Source organism: Calypte anna, chromosome 1 (genome assembly GCF_003957555.1).
Source record: "Calypte anna isolate BGI_N300 chromosome 1, bCalAnn1_v1.p, whole genome shotgun sequence".
In the NCBI taxonomy this organism is placed as follows: Eukaryota; Metazoa; Chordata; class Aves; order Apodiformes; family Trochilidae; genus Calypte; species Calypte anna.
This window is the reverse complement of record NC_044244.1, coordinates 132,771,560-132,791,590: the sequence shown is the minus strand read 5'-3', so window position 1 is coordinate 132,791,590 and position 20,031 is coordinate 132,771,560. Positions and strand designations below refer to the sequence as shown.

General features: G+C 43.0%; 1 protein-coding gene across 1 annotated transcript in view; it reads left to right on the top strand.

Annotated features, from left to right (window-relative positions):
- Window positions 1–515: 515 nt before the first annotated feature.
- GABRA5 (gamma-aminobutyric acid type A receptor alpha5 subunit) overlaps window positions 516–20,031 on the top strand; it is a 57,245-nt gene continuing 37,729 nt past the window's right edge. Inside the window, exons 1-5 of the mRNA XM_030451394.1 lie at window positions 516–550; window positions 1,874–2,026; window positions 10,098–10,219; window positions 11,416–11,483; window positions 11,598–11,818. Coding sequence (XP_030307254.1) covers window positions 1,941–2,026; window positions 10,098–10,219; window positions 11,416–11,483; window positions 11,598–11,818 — 497 coding nt within the window. The 5' untranslated portion in view covers window positions 516–550; window positions 1,874–1,940. The remainder of the gene's footprint in view (window positions 551–1,873; window positions 2,027–10,097; window positions 10,220–11,415; window positions 11,484–11,597; window positions 11,819–20,031) is intronic.

Sequence of the window (20,031 nt, the reverse complement as noted above, 5' to 3'; positions counted from 1 at the left end):
GGTACAAATCCCCACTTCAGAAATGGAGTTACGATGATTTAGATCAGGTCCATTGAGTATAGAAGAGGAATATAGACACAGATCTGTGAGTGTATGGGTGATGTGTATATTTATATACGCCCATACGTCTGTGTGTAAGGAGGCTACATAGCGTCAAGCCTCTCCGCTGACGAGGACACCCTGCCCCACGATCTCACCACATCCGCACGGCCGGGCTGTGTCAAGGGGCTCGCCCAGGGCCCTACCCCGGAGAGGGCGAGACTCGGGCGGAGACTGCTCCCGGGCGGCCGGCTTGGGGAAGCCGCGGTCCGCACGACCTTCCCGGACCTTGGTCTGCGCTAGGGTCCCAGAGGGGCGGGCGCGCCCCCGCGCACCGCGACCCGCGCTCCCGGCCGCGGGCTGTGCGCGGGGGCGGGCGCGGCGCTGCGGCGGGGCCGCGCCTGCCAGCGGCGGGGAGGCAGCGCCGCCGCTCCCGCTCGGCTCCCGCTCCCGCTCCGCAACTTTCGGTCGAACACCGCCCCCCTCGACCTCGTCCCCCCACCAGCGGCTGGTAAGCGCCAGGCTCCCGCTGCCGGGAGGGAGGAGAAGGCGGGCGGGAGGCGGGAAAGCCGTGCCCGAAGCCCCCCGGGGCGGCCACCGCTGCGCCCAGCGCCGCGCACATGGCCGCGGGAAACTTTGGCAGGTGGGGTGTGAGCAAGACCGGGGATGAGAAGGGTGGAGCGGGGGCGGGCGGGCAGGTGGCAGCCTCCGCTGAGCGGTGCGGAGCGAGCGGCTGTCGCCCAGCAGGTGCGGGCGGGCCGAGGCTGCGCGGGTGCGGAAGGGAGCGGCGGCCCCACGGTGGCCGGTGCGGAGGGAGCGGGACCCGCCACGGAACAGCGCCGGCGGGGCAGGGGGCGGCTTTGGGTTTGGGTTTTTCGTCTTGCTTGAGCCGGCGGAGTGGGGAGAGTAAGTTGTGGAGCGGTGTGTGGCGCGGGGGGCACAGGGTTCAGGTGGAAAATCCAGGCAGCTTCCCTCTGGGTGTGATTTCGGGGATTGTTTTTAGGTTTTTGTTGGCTTTGATTTTGGGGCGGGGGGCTTGAGGTGGTGATACTGTGGGTTAGGATTTGGGGGGTGGTGGTGGTTTTTGTTTATTTCTTTGGGGTTTTTTTTGGGGGGGGGGCTAGGGGAGTTGCCTTTTTTTTTTTTTTCCCCTCTCAGTAGGGCTTAGAGGAAAATGTTAGTGCACAATGCTGAAACTGGTGATCGGGTCGCTGAAGCAGGTATCCGAATAAGTGGCAGTCGCTGGAATAGCTACATTACTGTCATTCTTCGTGCTAGTATGAGGTTTATGTGCCTTTGCAAGGAAGGTCACTTTTTACCCCCCACCCGCCCCAGCCCACCTTCTCTTTGCTAAGCCGTGCATCAGCAGTGTGAATTCCAAGAAGCAGTAGGTGTTTCTTGGCATTTCGACTGGGATTTTGGAAAGGGAAGCCGGGTATTTAATAGGAAAAAACTGCGATGGAAGGAAAGGATGCGGAGGCTGCACACAGCCCTGGGTTTGCAGGCGTGTGGAAGTTGTTGAGATAGGTAAAGGGTCAGGATTGGCATTTGGAAAATGGTGACTACTTCTTTAGTTACTTATGTGATGGTCAAGTATAAAGGAAAACTGGGCCACTAAGAATTTTTCCTGTTTTGCAGTTTGCTGTCAGCAGAAGGTGAAACATGTCCTTGAAGATATACAATTTTACATAAACAGCTGATGTTTACATAAGCCTAGATAAGTTTTCAAAAACAGATAGCAGAAGATGCGGTGTTAGCTGAACTCGGCTACCCTGGTGTTTGCCCCTGTAATGATTTATCTTTTGTATTATTTTTTTATTTTTTATTGTTGCAGCATAAGAACAAGGTGAGCAGCTGCACCTTTGCCAAAGCAACCACTTGCGTTCCTCCTCTCCTCTGGAATGGACAATGGGATGGTCTCTGACTTTATCATGATCAAAAACTTCTTCCTCTTCTGCGTTTCCATGAGTTTAGCCAGCCACTTCGGGTGAGTTGCCAATTGCATTAGAAATTTTGCTGTGGGCTTTTTAAGGAAATAAAAAACCTTGGCTCTGCATGGTGCGGAGCAGCCGAACAAAACAAGCGGGCTTTGCATTTCATCTTAATGTGCTGGTGTCAGGAGGGAAGGGAGCAATTGGCTTTCCTGCTCACAGTCACTGTCTCTTGTCGGCTCTTTACGCCTGTAACACTCTCACTGGCAGGTTTGGGGGGCACGAGGAGCTTGGGCCAGGCCTGTAGCTGCTGACTGCTCTTACCTGGCTGCAGCAGAGCTGGGGGTTTGCACCTTCCCCCTCACCTGGAGGGTGCAGGGTGCAGGCAGTAGTGCAAGGCTGCAACAGCAGGACTGGGTGCGTTCTGTGAGCTGGTACAGGCTTTCCTTGTGAGTAAGCTAAGATCGTGACTACTCAGGAGGATGTCTGAGTTTGAAACTTGCTTGGATAATGAGAAATTGTGTTTCCCCGAAGCAAAATTCGAGGAACTCTGTTTCCTTATTTTTGCTTTGGATGCTTTCCTGACAGCGATGTGCTGAAAACTATATTGAAGAAACACTCATGCTATAGCTCTTAGGAAAAAAGAAACCCACAAACAAACAGAAGCCCCCTATTCATATGTTTATTTTCCTGAAGCCAGAAATCTTAAGAACTTTCCAAATTTGGGCTATGCAATGGAATCTAGAAAAAGCATTTCGCAAGTGCTCTGGAAACGTAGGTTGATTCTTTTTTGTGGAGGAGAACAATTATTTATGATTTCACCAGAAAAAAAAAATCCTCCTAACATGCTGATTCACAAGCACACCCATCAATTCCTTGCTATAAGAAGATACAAAATGGAGATGCAAATCAGCTTCTGATTTCAAGCAAAGTGATTTTTTTTCCAGATTGGAACTAGAAGAAAGACCGAACTTTGAGTGATGACTGCCTATGCAGTAAGCAAACCAGCCCTGTCCCTGGCGTGTGTCCTGCATAGTCAGCCAGAAGCCTGTGACCACAATGGCTTATATAAATGTTTGTAGCATAGCATATAAGAAAGGATGCAAAGAGCTCTACATTGATGCATTTACATTGGAAAAGCTTGATCGTCCTTTCACTGTAGTCTAAGACAGAACTTTCTGGCTTTTATGACAGAAATGAAGAGGGCTTAGATAGTGGGGGACTGGTTTTAAACTTATCTTGACATGGCTGTAATTCAAGGAAGTGTTACCACATTGAGAAAATCCTGAGGACTACAACCATAAGTCCTTCCTTATTGTCCATCATCCCTCAAAAGGCAGCACATTGGAGTAACTGTGCATAACCCCCATTTGGTGTGAGCTCTTTTAACTATGTTGCTCCTCTAACAGAAGTAGAGCTAGATGAGGCTGCAAAAAAATAAGAGGGTTTCACTCTCCCTTTTGACTCCAAAACAAATGCTGAATCTAAGTCCCAGGTAGGAATCAGTGTGACATGTAACCTGACACATAATCAGAACAGGACATTTAGGGGAAACTAGGACACTTGTTTTCTGAGAGTTACTCAGGCAGCTTCTGCGCACTAAAATGAGATCATCACGTAACCTCCCCTCCTGCCCCTTATTTCTGATCTAGTAATTTTAGTCCGGGCCTGCAGAGATAAGCAGCTCCAATTCTCTGCACCATTCACACAGTGCCTTAGGGCTGAGTTTTGACCCTGTGCAAAAGACAGAGGATGCTTCGGCTCTTCTTTTTCAGAGGCAGAAGCAGTTTCAGAGTGTAATTTGCTAAGTGCTTTGGGACTGACTCTTCAGGACAGAATAGTGCGGTTCACATGTAGGCTGGTATATTAGCTGCAAGAATCTAATACTGATAATACTTGCTGTTGCTACGAAGTGTTTTTTTATTGGCTTCGTCCATGTTTGTACTGCACTGTTACATTACACTGCAGTGTAATGTATTTTGCAATGTGTTAGAAGTGATTGGTCAAATGAGCACAGATTTAAAAAGCCAAATACAGTAGGCAGAGTTTTTTCTATGATTTTCCACAGTAATTTGATATTTATATGAAATCATAAATACAGTTTTAGCTGACGTATCTAAAGCCACTTTGGGGAATTTTGAAGTACAATGGCTGGTAAAATAAACAGAAAGTACTTATCTCAGTCTCCTAGGCTACTTCAGAAATCTTAGCAAAAATCTGTGATTAATGTTTAACATAAATGGGAGATTATTATCAAGATATATCAATAAGTTGTAGAGAAGGAATGTAGACGTAGTTGACAGAAGTTATTTAAAGAAAAATCACAATTAAAATTCAAAGATACAGATGAAACAAGATGCAGATGCGAAGCCCCACACCATTGTTGGTGTAACAATGTTATGAGTCTACTTCTGCAGAAGGGCTCCAGCATGAGTCAAGGCTTTTTCAGCTTGCTTTAATTTATCCTTGAGTTAAATTGTGATCTAATAAGTTACTGTGTTTTACTGAAGTACTTCAAGCTAGTTCACACTTGTCTTGAAAGTAAACAATCCTAATAGAGCTAGAGAATTATTAAGTCAAATATAACCGTGAAGAGTATTGAGTGAGACAAGAGGCTGATTCCTCCCATTTGTCTTATGGGGAGGATTGCACTAAATTTTTTTTGGTTCAGTTTTGGTTTCAGGAATGCAAGGCCCACAGGGTTAGGCTGAAAAAACAAAGCAGTAAGTGGGTGCTCTTTTGTCAGGGGGTCACTGGAAACGCAAAATAATTCAGGATCTACCTCTTTCAGAGAGACTCATGCCCACTACAGTTATGAGAACATCACTTGAGGAAGGAACTCAATGTACGCAGGATCCTATTCTGCCAGAGTCCATGGGTGCTATGTCACTGCCCAGAATCTTGTACTGTCTGGCCCACAGGAAGCCCACGCAGTTGCAGCCCTGCGAAGGTCAGCAGGATGGGTGACTGCCTGCACCTAGATCTCCTTGAGGTGAAGTAGCACATGATCAGCCCCAGACTGACCAATCTTACTACATCCTGACTCTTCTTTGCAAGCCCCAGACTGTCCATAGGGACATCTCCAGAGACAGACAGTCCCTCTGCATTTGTGTTACAGACATGCAATCTCGAAAAGCTGTCCCAGAGCCGAAAACAATGGGGATGGTGGTTGTTTGTGTAACCAGACTTTCGTTGCCATCTGCTAATAATATTTACAATAGCAGAAACATGTAAACCTGAAGATCTCGAATGTCACCAATGCAAAACTTCTCCATAGACTAAGAATTCAGTCCATGGTGTGTCTGTAGTTTCACATACTTTTCTACTAGCTCACAGCCCTTATCACTAAGACTATAATCCTGCTGTTTAGGCTGAACAGGCCTTTCCTTCAGGCTGCTGTTTCAAGTTAGTCTTCGCAACCCTAATCAGTTAGTTCTTCTAGGCTATCACTTTCCAACTACTTGCAGAGGACTTCTTCCTCATACTTACAGGACTAATGCTATAGGAATTACCATGCTTATGCAGTTGTGGATATCCACTCATTTTTGTTACACTGCTTAGCTTTACTTCTTCATATCTCCATATAGCCTTTTGAATACATTAGACACTTCTTGTAATGGGAAACCTAAGTGAGTACGTAGAACCACTTGGAGGAGGAGGACAGACAGCAGTCTGAACAGAAAGCTGCAGCTTCAGCATCTCCCTTTTGCTTGTCCTGCTGGCAGGACAAAGAGCAGGTGTGTACCTGCAGGCCTTCCAGCATGTCTGTAGTGCAGGACCAGCCCTGGCTACTGTGGCCTCCCAGTGAAGCTGAAGGTTGGTGAACTGGGAAGCTGAGAGTACTGGGATGTTCTAGTGACTGGGAGAAATTCAAGATATTGAAAAGGGTACTAAGGTGCCAACGGGAGCCCTATGAAAACAGACTCATAGAAAACACTGCTCACAAATTGCTCATTCCTATAAGGTAGTAAAATACTACTCCTGCTAAATAAAATAATTAAAATATTCTTTCAGGATGTGCCAAGAAAATTAAAGTTTCGTTATTTTCAGTCACTCCTCTCCCTATCCTAATGATGTGGAATAATTGAATCTTCATTGCACAGATTCACAAAATATCAGCATTTTCACATCTTAAGAATCTGGAAGACAGGGATGGTAAGAAGATAAATTAGAAAAGCAAATCCTTTCATGTCCTGGTAGCTGACAGTATCCAAAAGTGTGCAAGTGTGTTCTCCACTGTCTTTTCCACAATCTGTTAAATTTGTCTTAAATTCTGGTACAATTCCATTCCTATTAATGCAAGCTATCAGAAACTCTGCTCTTAAAAGAGAGAGAAAAAATGCAACTTTCAATGACATAATACTCCTTAGTTACTTTTCCAGTGTCTTTTTTTGGAACAAATAAAATTGTTGTGGAAAATCATGGAATATCTGCCACACATTTTCCTCTTATTACAACTAATCTATAAATAGTACATGTCGTGATTTTGACTAGATAGTAAAGAAGACAATGATTTTTAAAATGGCCAACTATAACTCCTCAGAAGGGGTAGCTGAAGATCTTTAGAGAGTTATTACATTTTACACTGATGGGCCTCTTCTGTGGCTTATGATTTTTTTAGTCATCCCGAAATTAGAATAGTAAATAAATGTGATGAGAACTATTCCTGGTTGGTTTAGTTCATGTTTGATAATGAGCTTTAAATGTAATTATCTTTCGATTTTCTTAGTATTTCCTAAGTTTCTTTTCTAGGTTTATTTTTATCCATAACAGAAAGTATCTGCTATAAAAACATTTTTGGTTGCAGAGGGGCAACAATGTGCTCACCTGCTAACATGTTGATAAAACCTTTCTTTAGCTGTGTGGAAATAATTAGTTTAGGATATCACTTGTTTCCTCTCTATTCATAGAGCTAATAGTATCTAATGCACGCATGTAACTTTACACATACAGTTTAAAGGTCTTATGTCATAAAAGACAATATCAGCACTTAGTCCAAAACATGTATTTCACCAGAAATCTCAAAACCAGAAATTCAACACTAATGCTTGCATTAATGGCAAACAATAATCTGCAAATGCAACTTCAAATAATAGTGACATTTTGCTGAAACTGAGCGTCAGATGCCTTCTTTCTCGGGTGAAGTGATCTGCCAAATCTAAATTGGATTGCAGTTTTGCAGATGGAGTGCAGACTTCTTACGAGTCTTCACCCCAGTTTTTTCTCAGTCTTTTTCATCTATTAATTAGGTTTTCTTGAGGAGATACACAAGTATTTCAGTATTTTAGGTGTGTATACTATTCTTGTGAAGGATGTATGTGATTGAGATAGAAGCAGCATCAATGGCTCTTGTTAGATTCGGAGGAGCAGTTATGAGAACTAAGTATATTTTTCCCCATCACCACAAAAATAGTTCAATGGAAATCTTCCCTCTGAGTTCAATTGGCTTTGAATTCAGCCATGAGCACTAAAAATAACAAGCTTTTTCAAGAGCAGAGAAACTAGTGAAGCTTTGTATCCTGTGCCCCTAGCACCATACCTTCTCAGTAATCCCAGCTCTGCATTTGGCATCCCTTGTTCCCGTCTCCCCCTGCAACACCTACATTTTACCTCTGCAGTCCTTTTCTCCCAGGATTTTTCCTAATCACCCTGCAAGTCTCCTCTATACCTCTTAATTAGCAGAGAGGAGGTGGGCTGGTTTTGCTGAGGCTGTTTCTGAGCTACATGCACGCTCGCTGGCCCAGTCATTGAGCCAGAGGGAATAGATGACTGCTGACCTCACATTTTTACTTAATGAGGCACTAATTTAGATTGCTCTCCCCTTGTCTAGTCACTGCTTCTCATAAAACTTGTAGGATAGAAATGAAGTTAGAGCTCCTTGCTTCTTTGTCAGATGCATTGGAAAATGACAATGGGTTCCTACATTGATGCGGTGAAGTAGGCAGACAACATCATGCATATCTCTTTCTTAGGGAAAAAGAAGCTAAAGTAAAAAAAAGTTGAAAATAGCATTCTAGGATTTTACCAGTGCTTTAATTATTTTCACTGGATAGGAAGAAACCTTTGTAACTTCTGTCTCCTGTTTGTATCTACTAGGCTGCTGTTTGTAATTACTCACCTTTAGGCAGTAATTCCCTTTGATCTGACTGACAGAAAAGGTAAACAGTCTTTTGCCTTGAAAGGTCCAGCCTGCAAGGCTGTCTAATGTTGCTGTAATCTGTTTGCATCTGCTGGATTAACTGTCTTTCATTATAGTCAAATGTCTGCAATGTTGTCTGTCTCAGTCACTCGCTGGAACTTGTGGTCACAGCATAGAAAACAGAATTCATTTGGTCCTTCAATTACACAGGGATGGGATGGCTTGAAAAAATGGGCTATATTTGTGGCTATGCCTCTGCCTGCAGTGGAAGGGAGCTGCTTGGTGACCCTGGACTCTCCTTTGTTCAGCTTGTTGAGGGTCACAGCAGTGCCACGAGGAGCTTCCTCGGTCAGGCATTTGCAGGGGTTTTGGCATTCCTGAGAATTGGAGCTGTGCTCCTACCACCTGGCCTTACTTCCCTTCCTGAGATTTGCTGTTCTTTCCTTGTCTAGCAGAGGCACACGAGCTACAAAGGGAACAGGCATGGGACTGGGGTTCCTGAAGTCTGTGAGGGACTGTGTGGCCACTAACACCTTGTCCCGACCTGGGTTTCGTGTTGCCAAAACTGATAAGTGTCAGTGAGGTCCCATTAATATAAAACTTGTGCAGGTAAAACCAGGTTGAGGTCCCTTGTCTTCTTTGGTATAAATCCCGTTCTGTCAGGTAAGCCTAACACATAAATTTCAAGAATTCTGCAAGGCAAACTGATCAGAGGGACGCTTTGAGGTTCTCCCTTTACTTAATGATTTATTTCCCTGGGGACTGGTAGTAACTAAACATGGATTTTTAAAATATTTTTGCCTCTGTGTGACTGGCTCACATCAAGTTTAGGTCATGTGTGTGTAAGTAATTCTGGTCTGCAGGGTTTTGTTTCTAGTGGGACAATGTGCCCTGTCACAGCTGAAGCACTTGCCAATGATTTCAGCAGAGACTGAAACTTGAATAAGTATAGACTGTGATCAAACTTGCTGTTTTAAGAGATGCTCATGGCTTGCTGCAGGTGTAGCATGTTTATGGATAACCTTATATGTCTGTTTTTTAGGTAAGCAAAGGTATTAGTAGGCAGGGGATTCTCCTGAGCATCATTAAATGAAAAAGAAATGGACTTAAAAATGTAAGTCATAGTTGTTGTGTGAGCTGGAGAATCAGCTTCCTAGGTCTGAGCCACACATACCTGAGCAGCCACGTTTTAAATAAAAAATCAATGATGTTTTATGGGCTTGAAGGATCATGTCTGAAGTAATTCTATAGATATCTCACTAAAATAAAAGAATCTGGGATAGCCCAAAATATATGGGATAAGACCAACTAGACATTGCTGTTATTTACATACTACAAGGATGGACTAATTCATGCAAAAGAGGGAGAAGGAATGAAGAACTGTGTTTTCCATACTGCAGTCTGTTTTTTTATCAGATACCCCAGTCATCTGGGGTGGGGTTTTTTAGTTCAGTGGGAGTTTGTTATCCTCAAATGAGACTACAGTTCATTCTTTGTTCTAGCAATAAATTACATAAACTGTCAAAATTAGAAGCTGTTTGGCATGTAAGAATTAAAGGGTACCTTCAGGCAGACTTTCAGTGTCCCCAGGCAAACCCATGCTTCTCATGCAGCTCTCCTGCCAGTAGGTGCAGTTCCCAAATACTGGGGAGCTAACCCAGGGTAAAAAACAGGGGCAGAGGTGGGGGCAAGGCAGAGCAGGGCATTGTGATCTCCCTGTGCATTATTACATCAACAGGGTCTGTAAGCTTATCTGTCCTTCAATCCAGCATCCTAGGGCTGTAGCCACAGCACGAGTCCTGCATTGGATCCTCATCCTCTAGGAAGAGCTATTTATGATTGCTTGTAGCAGTGGTTAAATTGCTGCAGCTCCCCATGCCACTCAGCTGGAGCTTCGAGAGAGGGCAGAGTTAAAATTCCCTTGAGACCGAAGCTCTCTGAGGCTTGCATGGCTTTTCATGTGTTTCTTTTTTGTTTGCATCAAATAGCTTCTCACAAACACCAACAGCATCGGGAAAAGAGGACGCCAATGACAACATCACGATATTCACCAGGATCTTGGATGGTCTCCTGGATGGCTACGACAACCGACTGCGCCCAGGACTGGGAGGTAGGATAATGCATTCCATGTGGCTGGGTCCCTCTTATGTGGGACTACCACCTACGTGTTGCCCTCCTGAATGGGTGCCTACTCTCAACATGGGCCTTGATCAGGGAGTTGTGTTTCATTAGCTAAATGAAGCCCAGAAACTACATTTGTCTCCTGGCAAATGGAGCGGAATACAAAGGTCACTGAAAGTTGTCTTCTTCCAGTCATTGAGGTCACGTGAGGCTGGGTTAGGAGAGCATATATGCTGCTTTGTTTTTCTGTAATTTAATACAGTTTGGGTTTCTTCTCTTGCTGGCACTGCCTGAGGTGAGCAAGACAGGGTGCCAGCAGGTTGTTGCAGGGTTCCCTCACTGGTCAGCATGTACAAAATTATTCTGGTGACAAAAATCTTTGCTAAACACAGATCCTCAAACCATCCATTTTTAGACAGCTATAGCAAATCTGTATTGGTATGTCATTTTGATAACTTCTACAGCAGCTATTTTAAAACCATAACTTGTGAATAGTTGCTTGCCATCCTAACCTTGTCGAGCCCTTCTTCAGCTCTCTATCCCCCAGATTTCTCTCGTCTTCTACCCATGTGTAAACCATCTGTTATGTTTCTTCCTGGCCCTTTTTTAATCTGGCTACCCCCCCTCCCCTTCCTCTTGTGAGACCAACACATTGCTTTCATCCCTTTCTCTCCTTCTCCTCTCACTTTACACAGAGATGCTTGAAAATAGGGCTCAATGCTCATATCTTATGTAACAAACTTCTGAAATTTCTGCCCTTAAATTAAATTAGTCCTGGATTTTAAAAGATGCCAGAAAGACTTAGATTCTTGAGGGTAGAATTAATTTTGCCTAACTTTGGACATCAATAATATAGTTGTCTGAAATTGGACAGATCACCCAATCCAAGAGAGGGAATAGGTCCTTCCCAAGATACACTTCATCTCATCCCGTAGTAGATATCAAAACCTGTCTGTCAGAGGATTTTTACCTTTGAAGGGCCTGTTTCATTCCACTGATTATAAGCAGAGAGCCTGGGCTTCCAAAAGTTGACATATGCGTTTGATCAGGGATGAAATTCCTTCTCAAACAGCTTCTTAATTTCAAGCATTTACAGATTTTTGAATAATTCAGAAATTGTTAACAGATAAATGCATCAGAAGCATCTTGGAGCAGTTACTAACTCAGAGCCTGTATTTATTACAGAGAGAATAACTCAGGTGAAAACAGACATCTATGTTACCAGCTTTGGTCCTGTGTCAGACACAGAAATGGTAAGTTTGAGCACATACCTCTCAACTGCACTGTATATGCTTTGCTGAAGTCATTTTTGGAACCATCCCTTCTATTCAGGCCCTTGCAACACCTCTACTCTTTCTTTGTGCCAGGAATACACCATTGATGTTTTTTTCCGGCAAAGCTGGAAAGATGAAAGGCTGAGATTCAAAGGACCTATGCAACGCCTCCCTCTTAACAACCTGCTTGCCAGCAAGATTTGGACCCCAGACACTTTTTTCCACAATGGCAAGAAGTCTATTGCTCACAACATGACAACCCCAAACAAACTCCTGCGCCTGGAGGATGATGGTACTCTGCTGTATACCATGAGGTAATAACCAGGATCGATTTCTTCTGATGCTGATTCCCAGCTAGCTCTGTGAATAATTGTGGGGAGCATCACTTTCCCCACTCCTGGAAGAGCCAGGCAACCAGTCTTCCACACGTATTTATGTAAATATAAAGAAAAATGGAAACCATAATCAGTGCCTACAAGTACCAATTAATTTGTAGCTTCTGAATACTGCTAGTGCTTAAATATTTCCTTTGATTAAATGGAAGACATACTCTCAACAGATTTGATGATTCAGTCCAGCTTTTTTTCATGAAGATCTGTTCTCTCTCACTGTTTGCATATGCAGCTGCAGTGCTGATTGCGGGCGACCTGTCTCCAAGGCCAGAAACTGGGATCTTGTTCTGGGGCAGTCCATCTTGAACCCTTGGAGATTTTACTTTTTTTTATTTCACTAAGATCACTGGAATAAATTAAATAAGCTAGGAGCACTGTGAAGCTGCTTTAGCAAGTACTTTGCAGAAAACAAAGCTGAAATATTATGTTGGCAGAAAAGTCAATTGGTGTCTCAGATCTTCAGGGTCGTGCACCTCATCTGATTAGAGGATACTGTCAAGTTTCATCATTGCATAACCTAGATACAATATCAGTCATATTAGAGGACTGTCTAAAATTCTTCTCAGGGCAAATCCCACATCGATGTGCGGCAATTTGCTCATTAAAGGTAATTAGCCTGTAGTAATTAAGACTGCAGCCTATCTTCAGCAGGGCCTTCTGCAAGAGCATAATCATGTGGACAGTACATGAAAAAGAGATGAAAGGAAAAAACCTACTGAGCAATAAAATGTTATTCCTGAGCTTTTCACATACAAGCCCAGAGTGGTGCCTGACACCCAGCAAAGTGCTTGAGAGCCTGAGGTTGGATGCTGAGATGCCTGGGTTTTTCAAGCCCCTAGTGAAAGGGAGGGGGGGAGCTGAGCTCCCACCAGCACCTTGTCCCACTGGAGGGCTGGCTCTATGGGGCAGAGCTGACAGACACCAGGTCCCACATGTTGGAAGGGCCAGCCTGGAGTTCTCTTCTGAGGCCCTCCCAGTGGTTAAGACTGTTTGGATTCAAAGGTATTACACTTCCATATGGCAGGCACCTGGAGGCTTTCCCAAGTTTTATTTCAGGTTTTTTCTTTCTTTCTTTCTTTCTTTCTTTCTTTCTTCTTTCTTTCTTTCTTTCTTTCTTTCTTTCTTTCTTTCTTTCTTTCTTTCTTTCTTTCTTTCTTTCTTTTCTTTCTTTCTTTCTTTCTTTCTTTCTTTCTTTCTTTCTTTCTTTCTTTCTTCTTTCTTCTTTCTTTCTTTCTTTCTTTCTTTTCTTTCTTTCTTTCTTTCTTTCTTTCTTCTCTTTCTTTCTTTCTCTCTTCTCTCTTTCTCTCTTTCTCTCTTCTCTCTTTTCTCTCTTTCTCTCTTTCTCTCTTCTCCTCTCTTCTTTCTCTCTTTCTTTCTCTCTTTCTTTCTCTCTTTCTTTCTCTCTTCTTTCTCTCTTTTCTCTCTTTCTCTCTTCTCTCTTTCTCTCTTTCTCTCTTTCTCTCTTCTCTCTTTCTCTCTTTCTCTCTTTCTCTCTTTCTCTCTTTCTCTCTCTCTTTCTCTCTCTCTTTCTCTCTTTCTTTCTTTCTCTCTTTCTTCTTCTTTCTTTCTTTCTTTTCTTTCTTTCTTTCTTTTCTTTCTTTCTTTCTTTCTTTCTTTCTTTCTTTCTTTCTTTCTTTCTTTCCTTCCTTCCTTCCTTCCTTCAGCCTTAGCCTTAAGTCCCTTCTTCTGAAAGGAAAAGCTGTTTAGGAGAAGTAAGCTATCCTTACATAAACCCTTACAGTTTTAGAGCATCACAGTTGTAACTGTGCTAGTGGTAGAAGACATGACAGAGATTGTGTTTACAAGAAGGAAAAAAACCCTCTTGTTTTCTTTTCTTCTAAGTGTTATGCTTTTCTTATTAGCCCCAAGTCTGTGATCTTCACGATAATAAAACTCCTGAAATGCTGAAAGTATACACATAGGTGCTTCAATGAATTAAAGCATAACTATCAGAGAAACCTGTAGTTCACAAAAATATTGGTAACACTGACCTTGAAACCAGCCTCATGGCCTCTAGGGATACATCACTAGAACTCCAAAGACAGAGGCAATTCCCAATTATCTGTGTAAATTACCTGAGTAAGTAAAGTCCAGACCAGGCTAGCAGTCAGCCTGGGGCAAAACGCTGTGGCAGATTTGCTCCTGGTTGTGCTTCCTGTGCAAGCAGTGTGAAAGAAATGCAGCAAAGCACCAGTTCATGAGGCAATGAGCTGAGCTGAGTGAGACCAAGGTGAGCTCCCTGCTGAATCTTGCGTTACTCTGAGGAGGTGCTTCTCCTGCAACTGCAGCAGGGAATCATCACATTAGGTGCCACAGACTATAGGTACATCGAGGAAAAAGACAGTCCTGCCAGTATGCCCTGCTTGGCATACACAAAAAGAAAAAAATTGGAGAATTGCTTGGAGAAAAATTTGGGTTTGATTCAGCCTTTCTCATCGTCCTACTCAGTCCCTTTTACCCCGTTTTTTACAGGAGGAAAGCTCTTTAGGGTTGATGTTTTTGTAGGCTACAGAATGCTTCTGTAACCTGAAAAATATGTAGCATAACTTTTTTTTTTTTTTTTTTTTAGTAGAGTATTGTATGTGGGTGTGCATGTGTGTGGAAATAAATTCCCACTAACCGTGGTGTATGTGATAAGAAATGGAGCGCAAAGTTTTTTAAATAGCTTTCCTTCCACTATTGCAAGGAATAACTTTAAAAATAAAAGAATGTTCATGCTATTCTGTTGAAACACAAGTCAAGAGACTGCTGCTGTCAGATGTATGCAGCTGTGCTACTTTAGAGGTAGCAGTTTTTCGTGATGAGTTTTTAAGCAGCATGAGTGATGCTCTGCCACAAGGTGGCTTGAGGATCCAGTCCCAACCTGTGCAGAGGTGGCTGGGACATGCAGCTTACCCCTTCATTGCCTTTCCATGTACCAGTGAAAGTAACAGCTCAGCAGTGCTACCCAGCATGGCCTTTGGTGAGAAGACAGGCGGCATTGGGCTCTCTGAGGCAGGAGCTGCTTGTCTTAGCAGTGATGCACTTTTTGCAGGGCCTGGGTCCTGGTGGGTACTTCAACCCCATCTCCTGTAGCTCTTGCCAGGCTTACTCAGTTCTCAGGCTTTGGGGATGTGGAGACAACCCTCTGTTAGCTTTGCATTCCCCTTGTTTTTAAGGAGGAATTGCGAGCTTCCCAGACTGTACGTAGGAGTAATCCATGCAGGGAGGATTGGACCCTCTGTCATTGACAGAGATGCCTGAATTGCTTTCGCAACCTCGCATCTGGCTGCCTGAATGAAGAGGAGGGATGCAGCCGAGCCATTGCTGACCTTCCACCTTTTAAACTTCCAGATCTACAGAGTATGATCAGCTGAGCAAACTTCAAGCTCTAGCACTTGTCAGTACAAACGTTTTCATGGCACATATGCTTATTTGCAATGAAAAGTATATTCTTTGCATATTGCATTTCATCATGTGTTGTCTAGGCAAGAAGTTGACGGGATGTATGTTGCTAGGGAAATCTGGCGAGTTGGCTTCTATATACATCTAGTATTAAAACCTTTCTGGATGAATATATCTGCATGAATTATGCTCTTTATACAGATTTCATAGGCAGCAGCATACTCTGCAGGGAATGACTTCCTAAATCTGTTGTCTTTGATTTGGTAGACCTTACTTGTTTTATTTTGCTAATGTGGTTTACAAATGACACACTGCTGAATTGGATGTTGCAAATTCTGTTCCTGCCCCTAGAGGGGAGCATTGTCCAGATCTCTATTTTTTAAAAGCTGATTTTATTATTTTGTTTTTACTAAGAGCACTGTGGTAAAAAAGAACTACCAAATATATTTCTTATTTCACTAATCTGTATATAAAATAGCTTTGTGAATGAAGGCAAAAATTTTATTCTTTCCCTTTAAAAACTTCAAAGATATTTATTTTATCTTATCTGGGAAATGAGTGTAAAAAAGCATAAAATTTGCTTATTCCATGAAACTTTGAAAAAAATGGGGACAGTGATTTAAGCAACTTTACAAACTTACCTTTTCAAGCTGAAATACTGAAAAATCTTTTGTGTCATCATAAGGGCTAGACTCCTTAGATCCCCTTCTTCACTGTCATTTTGAAAGGATCCCAATCCCTTTTGCTACCACTAAGACCAACAGGTATCTGATATAATTTTAGATTTTAAATGTGACACAGTCATATATCTGAAAAACATGCAAACAGATTTTTTTCCCCATATTATTATGGCAACGGAAGGTTTCCAGAGATGCTGAGAGTGTTTGCAGTTACATCTGTCCCATTAACCTGCAAATGCATAATTTAGAAGCTGGAGACTGCAGTTATTTGCCTGTATAGTGTTGAGAGACTACAAAATTTTTGGTACAGCCCTGAAGTACCCCTTTTGGTACCCCTTTTGGTACAACTCCTGGAAGACCTTTCCTTCTGGAAATTTAGCAGTTCAAGCTGGTTTTCCGCTTGATGGCAGCATAACCTCACTACTTGCTGTTCTGCTGTAAATACACAGTCTTATCTAGGCTGAAAATACTGTTTCTTATATTAACACTGAGCATTAAAACCGTATATGCAAGTGTACATGTGCCCTGGGTGCATGTTAGCACAAAGGCTGCTCTCCTATGAAGCACTTGATTAGCAAGCTGACTATTTTATGCTCTAGAGATGCTGATTATAAGACCAGCTGACTGGAAGATATATGGCTGCTTTCAAGACTTTCATTGGGAAAACCAGGTTTTGTTTGCTTGGTTTTTTAAAGAGAGAATTATGCTATGAAAAATGTGTGGGCTCTCAAGTGCTGACTTTGCCAGAAGGCAGCCTTGCCCAGATGCAGGTTTGCTTGCATGGTCCTGAGGAAGAAGTAACCAGCAAATCTATGATTTAAAATCAACTCCTAGTTTCAATCAGCCAGCCATCTAGATGGGAAGATTTCTGTTCAATTTGAGTATGTTGTTCTTATTTTAAAGGGAAGATTTCATTTATGCATCCATTTATATTTACATAAAGGGATCTGTTAATGCTTTTGGGCATTGTGTAAACATTACAGAACTAATTAGGAGCTATCAAGCCATACAAATATGCATTTCCTTTCCCTGTGCTACTGTTGCTGCCTTTACTTTCATATTCAAGCCTCAAACTGACTGAAACTGGAAGGAAAAATATAATTTGAGCTGAATCTTGCAGAGGGATGAAAAACTGCTGTGGTGGCAAAGACTCAGCTGCTTTTCATCAATTCAGAGCGAAAGAAAACAGGTATCTGAAGTGAGGGGCCCTGCCCTGAGGATAGCAGCAGGATTCCTGTTTCAACACCAAGCCTGTCACTACCCATCTCTGCTTTGATTGCACGTTGCCCCATTTCTCAAAAGTAGTCCTTCAAGGAATCAAGATTTGTTGTTCTGAAAAATCCATGGCTGGAGCTGCCCACCGGGAGAGAAAGGCCTCAGAGGAGACTGTTGTAAAACATTCAAAATGGGCAATTGTGACTTGCCCAAATATAGTCCCTATGAACAGTGAGTGACAATAGCCTGTTCTGCTGATAATGAAAGTGGGGAGAGCCCTGCAGAGATCTCCATCACAAAGATGGGAACTCACACAGCAAGGGCAGAATTGATTAAAAGGCAAAACTCAAACCTGAACCAGCCTGTCCTTGGATGAGGGAGGTGTCTGCGTGGAATTTGAGGGGTTACAAAAGGTCTGACTTTAGATTCCAGGCCTGTGTTGAGCACAGAGGCAGACACAACCTTATGTCCCAGGAATGTATGGAGGGGATAGGGTGACTGAACAGAAACCAGAGGGATGCTGTGCCCCCCAAAGACCCCTGAGAAAGCACAGCTAAGCTGGTGACTCTCTTTACCCAAATCTACAGTGGAGTCCCAGCTTCTGCAAGCTGGGCTTTTGAGAGTACCTGGTAGGTGCTGAAGAATTGTTCTGGCTATGTTATCTTTTTTTATTATTACCAGAGGAAGATAACATTACTGTGAACTCCCTAGTCATTTCACTTAGACTGAAATTAAAATCTTCATCCACCTATTCAGAAATACGGTCCCCTGAAGTACATTTATGTTTGTGCTGAGACATCAGACTGCCAACAAGTAATCTAAAATATGCTGTGGTGGAGTGCAGTGGGCAGGATGGGTGGGATTCACCTCAGCTGCTTTTACTCATTTGAAATGTTGATGACTGCAGCTGAGCCTTTTGGCTCAGAATTGCTCTCAGTGAACAGAGAGACTTTCTTAAGGAGTTAGATGTCTGCATTATTCCAGCTGTCTACGTCAGTATGAAAGATGCTTTTTCCTCTCCACTCAAACTTTAGGGGTTCCTATTTTTTCACAGTGGCAGAAAAAGGAGCCTAGGGTAACTGCTGTTACTACTGATGTCTGTGTTGAGTAACGAGTCCCATCCTACTTGGTTATTTCCATTGGTATTTCCCATCCCCATACTCATGTAGCGTGGAGATGTATAGTGTGCCAGCCACTTCAAGCTACAGGATGCTGTGGCCAGCAGCTGTGCTGTGGACGACTTGAGCATTTTCCTCTCCATGTAACATAAAGGTCGTGCATGCATAGCACATATGAGTGTGCTTAAATTGGGTTCCATCCCCCGCTTTCGTCTTGATGAGTGTAGGAGGGAATATAAAGCACCTTACATGTAGCTTAAGAAAAAACCCCAATAATTTGCAGTCCTGCCTGTGCTTGTTTAGGTCAAGTGAAGAGTCCCATACAATGTTGGTGAGGAAAGAATTGTCTAGCAAGGAAATGCCAGAGTCCAGTTAGCTGCTGGTGGGTTTGGGGTACCTGTGGCTAAGCGAAGAGTGGAGGATCAGGAAGATGCATTTAAGGGCTTAAGTGAGATAGGATTCTGCAAGAATCATAGAATTCTATAAAGCCAGATTAGAAGGGACCACAAAGGTCATCTAGTCCAACCTTTCTAGATAAAAATATAGTTTAAATGAGGTGGTCCAGCACCTTGTCAAGCTGTCTGAAAACTTTCCAATGTCCATGAGAAATGGGAATGGATGGGGTTTGGGGAGCAGGATACTTGGTACTGATGATGGTCACTCAGGAATAACTAGAAGGTACTGCTGGTTCTGATATATACATCTGAAGTAGTCAGAAAGTGCAAGTGTGAAGAATAAAGGGCTTAGGGAGGCTGGAGAGCAGCTTTGAGGTGCTTCAGAAGACAGCAAGAGCCTGATCTAAGATGTTTCCAAAACATCTGATCCAATAAGCATATTATGGTGCAGTCAGAAGTTAATCCTAGATTGTATTATATCACAGTTACCCTGTAGGAAGTTCTTGGTAATTTGCTCTTCTCTGAAGGCTTCGTCAAATCAATATACCAATATATAAAGATGAGTAAAGTTGTGCAGTGGGCATGGATAGCAATAGTCTTCATCCTGAAGCGAAAGCTTTGGGAAGACCTTATAGCAGCCTTCCAGTACCTGAGGGAGTCCTACAAGAAAGCTGGGGAGGGAATTTTACATAGGCATGTAGCCATAGGTGAGGGGTAATGGCTTCAAACTGGAGGAGGGTAGGTGAGATTAATTAGGAAGAAATTGTTCACTATGAGGACTGTGAGACACTGACACAGGTTTCCCACAGAATTTGTGGCTTCCCACCCCTGTAATTGTTCAAAACCAGGATAGATGGGATTTTCAGCAACGTGGTCTAATAGAAGGTGTCCCTGCCCATGAAACTAGAGCTTTAATGTCACCTCCAACCCAAACTGTTCCATGATTCTGTTTCCATTCCTTTCTACTTGGCTTCTTCAGCCTTTCTACAGGAAGGTGTCTTGGTGTGATGGTGCAGATGCAAAAATGCACATGGCTTGTCATTAAATGAGTAGTCTTCTGGCAGTGCCTGTTTCTAGTCTTTAGTCTACTCTGTTCTGTAGATGTCTTAAGACATTGTCTTTGAAGACCTTCTGTTAGCTTCTAACTCAGCTTATCTTACATTGCTGTTCAGCCTGAGTTATTCCGTTTTCTACTGTTAAATTAAAATTTCCTTAAAGAACATACACATTTTGTATCTTACAGTCATGTTACATCCTTCAAGAAATTCCAAACTTATTTCTATCTGGTTGCTCTAAATGATGAAGCAACTCCGGGCTTTAGCTAAAATTCTGAGGTTGTGTCC